General features: G+C 41.9%; 1 protein-coding gene across 1 annotated transcript; it reads left to right on the top strand.

Annotated features, from left to right (window-relative positions):
- Window positions 1-2,534: 2,534 nt before the first annotated feature.
- On the top strand, window positions 2,535-6,956 carry LOC141001055 (ribonuclease inhibitor-like). The gene is made up of 4 exons (XM_073472005.1): window positions 2,535-2,539; window positions 3,122-3,295; window positions 3,752-3,925; window positions 5,091-6,956. Exons 1-4 carry the CDS (start codon window positions 2,535-2,537, stop codon window positions 5,107-5,109), a joined length of 372 nt encoding a protein of 123 aa, XP_073328106.1. The 3' UTR covers window positions 5,110-6,956.
- Window positions 6,957-12,088: the final 5,132 nt, after the last annotated feature.

Consider the following 12,088-nt stretch of genomic DNA (forward strand, 5'->3'; position numbering starts at 1 on the left):
CCCAGTGGAATTTCTCAAAAAGTTCTCTAGTGAGCTTTCCCCATTACTTTTGAATATGTACAATGAAGCCCTCCTGCACGGCCAGCTGCCACAAACATTGAGGCAAGCCTCTATTTGTCTAATTCCTAAAAAAGACAAAGACCCCCTTCGCTGTGAGTCCTATCGCCCAATTAGTTTACTCAATGTGGACTGCAAGGTTTTAGCAAAGTGTCTTGCCAAGCGCCTAGAAAAGGTTCTTCCAGCCCTCATTTCACCTGATCAAACAGGATTCGTTCAAGGACGACACTCCTTCTCGAACACCCGTAGGCTCCTTGATATATTGTACACCCAGTCAGAGTCTTATTCTCCTGAAATTATTGTAGCCTTAGATGCAGAAAAGGCTTTTGATCGGGTGGAATGGGGCTTCCTTTTCGATACCCTTTCAAGATTCGGTTTTGGACCCACTTTTATTTCCTGGGTCAAATTACTTTACAGCGGTCCCTTAGCCTCAGTTCGAACAAATGAAGTACAATCAAGCTATATCCCTTTGTACCGCGGAACTAGACAGGGATGCCCCCTATCGCCGCTGCTTTTTGACTTAGTGATTGAGCCGCTTGCAGTTTCCTTAAGACAGTGTCGCACCTTTGAGGGGATAATCCGAGGTGATAAGGTACATAAAGTGTCACTGTACGCAGACGACCTCCTCCTATATATCACCAATCCCGCAAAGTCCCTTCCGTCCATTCTATCTAAGTTGGAACAGTTCGGGAAACTCTCCGGTTATAAGGTCAATATGCAAAAAAGTGAAGTTTTCCCTCTGAACCCCACTGCCCTTAATATTCCTGCTTCCATGTTCCCTTTCAAGAGGGTAACATCCCATTTTAAATACCTGGGGATTACTGTCCCCCGCTCTTTTCAGCTATTATATAAACTTAATTTTTCTCCTTTAATTGACAAATGCACAAAAGATTTGGAGCGTTGGCGTGTGTTACCATTATCATTGGCTGGGCGTATTAATTTACTTAAAATGAATATAATTCCTAAATTTTTATATCTTTTCCAGAATATCCCTGTATTCATTTCCAAAAAGAAGTTTAACTCTCTTGATAGGATATTTTCTAATTTCATCTGGGACGGCAAGCAGCCTCGGATTGGTAGGGCCTTTTTACAAAGACCCAAAACATCGGGAGGGATGTCCATGCCCAACCTCCTCTACTATTACTGGGCTAGCAATATTCAGAAAGTTATTACACATGTCCAAAGCAATCCTTCTGAGCATGCGCCGGATTGGGTACAGATGGAAACACATGGTCTCCCTTTCCACTCTTTAGTTACTTCCCCTTTACCTCTAGCAATTCCTACGTCATACATTAATCCAGTCGTAGCTCATACACTTAAAATTTGGTCACAGTTTCGGAAGCAATTCGGCCTGCAAAAAGCCTCCTTAATGGCACCCATTGCGTCAAACCATCTCTTTACACCAGCCCAGTTGGATCTGTCTTTTCGAGCTTGGCACAGGAACGGAATACAAGTTGTTAAAGATTTATATATTGATGGGGTATTTGCATCATTCGCCCAGCTGGTAGGAAAATTTGGCTTACCCCAGTCACATCATTTCCGCTTTTTTCAGATTAGGGACTTTGTCCGAAAGGGTTACCACCCTTTCCCTGAGCTGCCTCCAGAGACAGCCCTGGATACTCTCCTAGCCACAAAGACAAGTCTTAAGGGCGCCATCACAAGGATATATAATACACTAACTAACATAAATCCTCAGCCCACTACAAATATTAGGACTCTCTGGGAGGAGGATTTTGGCACACCTCTCTCCGATGATGTGCGGGAGTCAGTCCTAAAGCAAGTACACTCATCTTCCTCTTGTAGTAGATATGGCCTTATACAATTTAAAATCGTTCACCGTGTTCACTTAACCAAGGCCAAACTGGCTAGGATTTATCCCAGCACTGACCCTACATGTGACCGGTGCAAACATGCACCGGCGACCTTAATACATATGTTTTGGACATGTTCTACTCTTCGCACATTCTGGCTTGCAATATTTAATTCCTTGAGTGAGGTTTTTAGTATGGTTATTGATCCACATCCCTTAATAGCTTTATTTGGTGTAAGACCCGGGGACTGTGTCTGGCCATTAAATATGTACAATGTGGTGGCTTTCACTACTTTACTTGCCCGTCGCCAAATACTGTTAAATTGGAAGAGCTCCAAACCCCCATCCCATGCCAGATGGATCAGGGACATTATGTTTCACCTTAAGTTGGAAAAGATTAAATTCACCCTGAGAGGTAATAAGGACAAGTTTCACAAGGTCTGGATGCCTTTTCTGATTTATTTTGATAACATGACTGATGTGACAAACTGGGACTAGTAGAGGATATCTTTGCACATGTAGGTGAAAACTGGTAACTTAAATCATTGCTGTTTTTTGTTTTGTTTTTTTGTTTTTTTTTTTTTTTGTTTTTTTTTTGTTTTTTTTCTTCCCCTTATCACATTATTTTCTCTGTTGCATTTTCTTTTCCCTTAGAGGATTTGGGACAATGGGGTGGGGGGTGGGGGGTGGCGTTAATGTGTACATTTACTGAATCTGTGATTTGTATGTGTTTAATTACAAATGCCAATAAACAGATTTAACAACAAAGAAGAGTCTCGTTCCCGACCCGTCAAATACTGATGCTTTGGGACGGTGGCCGACCCGACCTACAATCCCAAAGCGTCAGTATTTGACGAGTTGGAACGAGACTGAAAATTCAACTATCTTAATAACAGGAGCTTTAAATAGCAGAATCAAATGTTCCATCAGTTTCTGTGGGTTTTTATTTGGCTGCACAACATGAGTTTGTACAGATGGAGCCTCTGGTGGAGCTGCAGAGTTTAAGAGGTGACATCACTACGTCTTTATTGAAGCAGCAGCACGTTGTCATTAATATTAATGAGAGCTCTGTTTCACTTTGTGTGTTTGACAGTGTTGAACCTGCATCCTGTTGGGTTCAGGTGTTTGGAGCTTCATTTTCTAAACGTCTACGTCCTGAACCTTCTTCAGCTCTGAACAGATTATTAAACACTGAATGATTTCAAGCAGGAACATTAAAGTCTTTTAAACTGACATAATTTATTCTTTATTCAGATTGGTGAGCTGCAGGTTGTCAGAGATCAGCTGTGCTTCTCTGGCCTCAGCTCTGAAGTCCAACCCCTCCCATCTGAGACAGCTGGACCTGAGTAGGAACAAGCTGCAGGATTCAGGAGTGAAGCTTCTCTCTGCTGGACTGGAGAGTCCAAACTGTCGACTGGAGGCTCTGGGGTCAGACACCATTTTTTACTTCTGTGCTCAGATTAATATGATGTGAAAGTTGTGTTGACACTAAACTGCAGACATCAGCTGATATTATACTGATCCACACTGAGTATCTTAATGCTGAAGTCTGTTTTCTTCTTCTGTGGTTTAGTCCATTGACTGTGGCAGAGCAATGTTGAGCTGCACATTTAAAACCTTCATATAACAACATGAATAATTCACTCTGAACATCCTCAACTATTGATTTTCATCTTAGATTACAAATCATGTTTTTTAAATGTTTTTTAAAGTGATGAGAAAAATACATACTACAATGAAAAGTTAAATAATCTCTATTTTAACTATCAGACAATAACAAATATATTCAGAATCGTCTTTTTACAACATTTTAATGAAGCTTTGTCACGTTTATACTGACTGAATATTTAAATTGTGAAGTTTCATCATTTATTCTTTATTCAGATTGGTGAGCTGCAGTTTGTCAGAGATCAGCTGTGCTTCTCTGGCCTCAGCTCTGAAGTCCAACCCCTCCCATCTGAGAGAACTGGACCTGAGTCTCAACGAGCTGCAGGATTCAGACGTGAAGCTGCTGTCTGAACTTGTGGAGAGTCCAAACTGTCGACTGGAGACTCTGAGGTCAGTAGAGAGTTGGAGTCAGTCCATGCTGGTTTCAGCAGTATTGTAATAAACACAGTCAGTATCAGAGTAAAGATCCAGCATTTCCTGCTTTCCTCAGTGAAGCTGTGAGAGGAGAACGGTGACAGGCTTCAGGATTGGACAGAAAGAGATAGAGGGGGAACAGTCAGCCAATCAGAGGAGCCAGAAGCTTGTTGTGATCGTGTGTTTGAGTTGAAGTGAAGACGACTGTTGTTGTTGTGTTCATGTGTACAGGAAGTAAAGCTGGATCACAGCTGACAGCATCACAGGATGTGTAGAGACAGTGTCCTCATCCATCAAACTGTTGTAGCATCAAATCTCTGTTCTCTCATTTCAACACTGAACAACTGATCAGTCCATCTTTGTCACAGCTCTCAGGTCTATGGTGGCCCTGAAGGTCAAAACACAACAACATCCCACAAAACATCAAACTGTCACCAGAGACTCTGGTTCTGTCCAATAACAAACAAGAACGCCGTCCCACCTTTTCCATAATCTGAAGTGTGGTTGTGTTTTGTCCTTCAGGGCCACCGTACAGATCGCTCTGACTGAAGCCTGCACATCACTGACTCTTATTTCAGAGAACCACGGTTACATTTAGTAACCATGTGGTCTCCTCACAGACCAGAACCTCTGCTGAAGTCCAGTAACCACAGCTGGTGTTGACTGTTCAGTCTCTGTGTGAACATGTAGGAGCTTTAACATCAAATATTTATCTGTCCGTCTGTCTTTAGTTTTATCCAGATGTTTTTACAACAGACTCCATATTTACATGTTTGTAATATTTAAAGCAGATGAAATGTTCAGGTGTGACTGAGACTCTGGTTTTTAACAGCAGTGAATCATCATCAGAGTGTTTCTGCAGTGATGATGCGTTCAGGGACTCTGAGCAGTTTATTTCACTGTGTGCTTGAGTGAAACCTGCAGAGTAAACACACTTGATGTGTCTGCAGGTCTGTGAGCTTCACTCCAACACGTTAACATGAGCTGAAAGGAAGCTGGCTACGCTACACAGCCGCTCCACTTGTGGTCTGAACAGGACTGAAGTCCTGCTGGTCTTTATATCACTGACTGACAGCTGATGGAGGGAGTCTCTGTAGACACTCATGTATCACTTCTGCTGTCTCTCTGCTTCTCTCATCAGGTGGAGGTGGTGGCTGTGATCTCTGTCAGAGTGAGTGATGAGAAAGGTGGAGGTGTTGAGAGGATCAGCTGTGTCCTGATGATCCAGAGAGGTTGAAGCAGCACCATCAGCTGGTGGGCGGAGAGGAGAGCTTCATCCAGCAGTGACTGACGGACCAATCACAACACGTGGAGATGATGTCAGTGCTGCAGTGTGAACTGCTCTGAGATCAGCTCCACTGTCCAGTCCAGCATCGTCCCTGTTTCCTCTGGATGTTGTAGGGACACATGTCCCTCGCCTCTGCTTTTAATTGAGGCTTTGTCTTCTGAAAGGCAAACACTCCTCTACAGATATGAGCTCTCCTCTTCACCTGGCAGGGAGGACGTTGTTGTCTTTACAATAAAACCGTCGAATAGATGATTCCCAGGAGACCATCTGTCCTTATTTACAACTCTACACACCATTTGTCCTCTTTCCCCCTCAAGACAGAAACACTCCTTTCCTTCAGGTCCATCGAGGTTCATCATCAAATGAATCCACTCTCCAGACATCAAGAGGAACAGACAACCTTGTGTTATAGTTTCATGTCTTTGCAGTTGTGTTAGATTAACAAAGTGCTGACAATTGTTCTCTGCTGATCTAATTAAAACACACACACACATTCCCACAGTGAAGGTCTGGTGACGCCCACCTTCTTGGAGTAATCTTGGTTGACAGCTTAATAATTTATAGTTGTGTTGTTCTTATCTTTTGCACTCCACTGTGAAGTTCTCTACACTTCTCCAGACTTCAACACGGTTCTGAACAGCTATTAAACCAGAACCTCATCTTCTTAATTTTAACAGATTATTAAACAGGCAGAAAAGTTATTCAAACTGATTTTTCTTACACTTCCCTACGATTAAGATTGAGTGAGATGAATGTAATGTGTAAAAACGCCCTGTGGTGAGTCCTGGTGTGATCGGGACAAACTGTTCAATCATGTCGTTAATACGTTTGGATTATTACCAGTGAATGTCTCTGATGTGCCCTGTTTAACAAGTATCAAGCTGGAACTAAAAGAAATATGAGTGGTGACTTCTACTGTATAATCAAGTGTGTTTAGATGTTCTGATCCAGTTTTAATTCCTTTGTGAATGTTAAAGTGGTTTTAATAATGACATATGATTTGGTGTTGGACAAAGTCCACATATGAAGCCGTGGTGACATTCTGGGGAAGGTGAAGCGGTTTAGCAACGTTTCAAACTCTAGTTTAGTTTGAGTCCGTTCCTGTGAAGTTTCCCACTTGTTATCTCCTCTGAGACAAACAGCGGCCGCCCTGCCCCCAGGCCCGCCGCCACTCGAGACTACAAAACAGAGACATCACTTCTCTGCTCGCTCCAAACTTTAACTCTCTTCTCTCTCCAAACTCTTCTCTTCTTTAATGTTTCCGCTCTTTACTTTGAGACTCGCTTCAAGACAGCGATCTCTGCACAAAGTGCTCACGTGTTCATTTTTCTCACTTTTATATTTATGGCTGTATTGATTCATCTCTTAAGTACTTCAACTTACATTAAGTTTCTACCAGAACGAAGTTCTGTTTTAATTTGTTTTATGCAGTTAAGTATCGTAACCTGATTAAGAGGAAGTGAACTTAATTTAAAGGTGACATATTATGCTCTATTATCTTGTATTGAGTAACAGTATCAGTTTTGTTCGTATTAAAATTACTCTCGTCATATTTAAATGCTGTCACCCAACTAACCCGTGATCTCACCTCCTGCACATGTTCATATAACCGCATTACTTTACCGTGTCCACATTTCCAGTTACCTGTTGTTGTTCCTTTAAATCGCCATTTCATTTATTTACCCTGAATTATCTAGTTAATAAACATATTTAACCGTATGTCGTCGTCTGTGCAGGTTTGTTTTTAATGTGGAGAACCGATGGAAACTGTGTAGAAGTCACTACTTCAGTTTTGTTTTGTTTTTTTGTGATCAATTTTTTATTTTATTTTATTTCATTACATCTCCATTCATCCAGACCCATTACCCGCACCCTTATCCCGGGGGTGACATTGATTATGGACGGTTACATGAAATAATAAATGAACAAAACACAATAAAACACACAGCAACAGCAGCACATAGACACAAAACACCGCTTTGACTCTCTCAGATGCTGATTCCAGATTCTGTATCGCTTCTGTCTTTGCCTGTTGAGCACAGGCACTGGAGATTTCTAATGACAGGACTTCATAAAATGACAATTTCCACAGATACACATTTACAACATGTGGTGGTTTCCATCTTTTTATCAACATTTTCTTTGCTGCAGTCAAACCCGCGAACAGTACTCTCTTCTTGTGAAATGTTAAATTCAGAAAAGTATCATCATTTAAAAGCAATATATGTGGTAAACAAGGTATGTTTGTCTGGATTAAACAAGAATGAATGTTGGAAATGCTGAGCCAAAAGGAACAGACCCCAGGGCATTCCCACATCATGTGCATGTATGTGCCCAACACTTTGTGAGGACAGAACCGACATAGTGGGCTCTGAGTGATCCGGATCTGGCAGCATCGTCTTGGGGATAAATAGTATCTTTGTATCAGCTTATAGTGAATTAACTGCTGATTATAATTACAGGATGTTAGTGGAATATTACTCCACTCTCTGCCAGTTGATACTGAGCCCAAAATCTTTAGTATCTATATTCCAGACAAGAACATTGCCTGTGGGTCCAGTTAGTCTTCCTTGTAGCTCATTATATATTCGAGACACAAAACCTTTTGGGTCAGACTGTGATTTGAATGTTTGACTTTGATTTTGGATCCAGCCCTCGATGAGTTGATGCTTCTGGTTTCCACTGACCGTTGTCACGTCGTACAATGTACATCAGTAAAGATTTCCAGCTTGAATAATTCATTCGTTAAGACCTGATGTGTGATTAAAGTGTCCCTCAGTGTGTGTGAGCAGTGCACAGAGTGCCCCTTTAATAAACCAAACTCAAAGACCATTAGCCACATTTACTGCCTCTTCCTTTTTGCTGCTGTTCAGCTCAAGTTTCTGATGTTGGTCTTCTTCAAAGTATTTCACATTTTACTCCTCTGAGTGATTTGAGCACCTTGTTTATGACTGCAGTTGTTCAGTTTGGCCTGAGGGTGGCGCCAAAAACGGTTATCTGAACCAATAAGGAGGCTGTTTTACTTCATAGTGTCGACAGCAGAGTTTTGGTTTGATACCTGACACCTGTTACAGATGCCAAACATTCACATTTAAGTATTTCTACTACAACTGCTACAAACACAAAAACTACAGCCAGTCATCAGTTTAAATATCACTTAGTGTTTCCTGTTGTTACAAACCTGTAATGTTGATTAAACAGCTGCCACAGTGAGTCATGAAGACTAAGGTGGGACAAACTCAAAGCACAGGTCAGACTTTCTGTAAACACATTATATATTTGACTTGAAGCTCGAAGTGTCTCTCAGTGCTGAGACGCTTCAAAATATCACACACACAAATAACAAATGCAGTCAATTACTCAGTGCACATTACATGACCGTGATCTTCTACAGTGACACGACCAACTGGATTACAGCAAAGTAATCTAATTACATTGGGATTACTTCAAAATCAACACGTGACAATATATTGCACCTTGTCCTATAAACTGGACCGCACATATTCTGCACATGGAGGTGGGAGTGATGGTGGTACTGGCAGGAATGGGACGGCGGTCCAGGGAACTGCTGCTGGTTCGGTTCCTGCCTTGACCCTGTGCAGCATGTGGGCTCCTCTTTCTCTCTCGACTGTCACCATCCAAATAAATATATTATTGTATTTAAAAGACGAAACAAGTGTAATCAAGCGATTCTTATATTTCCATCTTCTTTTCATTTCATCCTCTCAGTTCCAGCTGCTGTTGACAGATTTCAAATCATTATAAAAATCAGAAACCTGTTACAATCACTCCATAATTAACTGGAACATTAGTGAATTCTCAGGACTGATTATACAGAATAATTTATATTTACAGAATAATTTAGATTCACACAATACTTTTTGGACCCAGTGTGTTTTTACAGCCGCTGATCACTTGTGAGTATTTTAAGGGACTAACTCAGAGGATCAGATGGAAGATTTGAGCTGATGGTGAACTAGAAGATGTTCTTCACCATTAGCTCATTTCTGGACCACATTAAATCTTCTAGGATGTGTTTCTAAGATCTGTAACATCTTTACGTCTCCGGCCAGTTAAAGTGTGTTTTTGTGTGGTAAAGGCTTTGGTCCCTGTTGTGATGATGATGAAGGGTCATCGTCTCAGACCCTCCCGACTCTTTCAGGCCATTTCCTGCAAAATGAGCAGATCAACAAAATCTCAGCAAGAGGCTCGGTTCTGAAACGTTCCCGCTGAGGTTCTCTTTATACATTCATGGTATGACGTCGTGCGGAGGGCGGGGAGCAGACGTGACGTCATAGAGCGCGTCTCTCGTGTGGAGGAGGAGGCGGGAAAACAACGGAAGATGGGAGGAGGTCAGAGGCCACATGGATCTATAATAAGACCTTAGATATTTATATATATATAAATAGATAGTTATAAATAGTTATATAATGGATCCATGGGCAAACAGCAGGAACACGCAGCATCGCTACCTCTTTGAATTTGTGGCCAGAATGGCATCAAAAAGAACAGGACAACTTGACCTTCCTTTATTTTTTAAAAAAAGAAAAAGACAGGTGAGAAATTAGCTTGGATTTGATTCCCGCCAGACAATTAAATATGTATGAAAATCGGCTGGTGTTAGGTACAGATGAACTAAGCATGTGGACACAAAATCCACTGGTATTGTTCACACAGAAGTGTTATCAATTTCATATCAATTCAGTTTCACTGAAGTTCCTGTCTGTTGTTACTTGTGTAGCAAATGAACAGAGTCAGGCAGCAGCAGCAGCAACAAGCTGGAGGAGAAACGCAGGCAGTTCAGCAGCAGCAAGGCCAGAAAGAGATGATAAATCAGAAAGTTCAGGCTGTTCGGATTCAGAAAGTGAAAATGACAAAGAAAGAACAAATCATGATGTCCCAGAATGCTGGACAGAAACGCAGGCAAAGGACCCTGTACATTAGGAAGACACCAGCTGACCCCCACGTAGCAGAGCCCAGCAAGCTCAACCGCTCCAAACAACCCTATAGATGGACAAGTAATAGCAAGGATGACTACCAGAAAGCAATCGGTCATCCAACAATCCAACTCCAGTTAGAGCATTTTATCACACCTCATATCCCCACAGCAGTGACGGCCTGAACCAGGCTGTTCGGGATATTAACTACATATTTGACAACACGGCATTTCTATCCAATCTGAAAAAATCTCAGCGTCACAGTTCAAACTCAGCTAATGACAAGTGGTTTGACTCTGACTGCAGGTGTCTGAGAAAAACACTCAGGAAATGATCCAATGAAAAACACCGACAACCTGACAATCATGAGCTGCACCTCCAGTACTGGGAAACACTGAAATCATATAGGAAAACACTGAGAGCTAAAAAGGAGCAGCACGAACAGCACCAACTTAAAGACATTGAAGAGTCCATTGACTCAAATCATTTTTGGAAAAAATGGCATTCATTCAACAAATCACACGAGGAAGAATTGACTATTCAAAATGGGGAAATACGGAAAAACCACTTTAAAAATCTATACAGTGGATTCGGCCCAAAATAATCTGCTCAACAAACTAGAAACCCTTGAATCAATCGTTAAACACAACCACAATCCTTTAGATTTTGAAATGAGTGAAGGGGAGCTGCTGGCTGAGATCCAGACCTGCAGCCAAGGAAGGCAAGTGGCCCTGATGGCATCTTAAATGAAATGCTTCAGTTCAGCAGCCATAAAATCAAGACTGCCATATTGAAATGATTCAATCTGATTCTGAACATTGGACATTTTCCTGACACCTGGAGCCGAGGGATCATCACTCCAATCTTTAAAAGCGGAAACAAATACGAGCCAGACAACTACAGAGGCACATGTGTCAGCAGCAACCTGGGGAAGTTATTCTGCAGCATCTGAAACAGCGTCTGCAAAACGTCCTCAGTGAGCACAATGTCCTGAGCAAGAGTCAGACTGGTTTTACACCACAACACAGAACCAGCGACCACATCTACACCCTCCACACCCTCGTCCAGAAACACATCCACCAGCACAAAAACACAATCTTCTCTTGTTTTGTACATTTCAAGAAAGCATTCGACTCAACTTGGCATCATGGTCTGTTCCTGACACTACTAGAAAAAGGTACTGGAGGAAAAATCTACGATATTATTAAGACAATGTACATAAATAATAAATGTGCTGTAAAAGTTGGAATCATGGAAACAGACTTCTTCCCCCAAAGTAGAGGGGTGACGCAGGGCTGCAGTCTGAGCCCCACCCTGTTTCACATCTACATCCAGGAACAGGCCAAATCCCTGGAAGAGTCCGATGTCCCTGGTCTCACCCTCTCTGACCCAGAAGTCAAATGCTTATTATCTGCAGATGACCCAATACTGCTCGCCAGTGGCGGAGCGAGACTTTCATCCTTGGGGTGGCCAAGGCTGTTTCAGGGGGTCCACAGACTATGACAATTCATTTGTTTCTCGACCAATGAATTGCAATCTGAGTCTGTTAATGTTGAAATGTACATACTAAGCACACAGGAGATGAGATGTGTGTGTTTAATTTGCAGTTTATTAACAATGTACAAAATGTAAAACACAACTTGGCAACAATTTTTCAATAATGACATCATTTTTACAAAAATGGTGAAAATGCTCTCCCTCTCTGGTACTGACTCACACACTCACACACACACACACACACACACACACACACACACACACACACACACACACACACACACTCACTCAAAAAAAGGCATCAATATATCAACAAACGATTTGACAGCATTTTTGAACATCTGAACACGGTGCAGGTTTTAACTATGACCAGCGGTGCTGTCTGACAGCCAAACTATCCTCGGTCTCTCCTGGTCC

This window comes from Pagrus major, chromosome 1 (assembly GCF_040436345.1).
Source record: "Pagrus major chromosome 1, Pma_NU_1.0".
Lineage (NCBI taxonomy): Eukaryota > Metazoa > Chordata > Actinopteri > Spariformes > Sparidae > Pagrus > Pagrus major.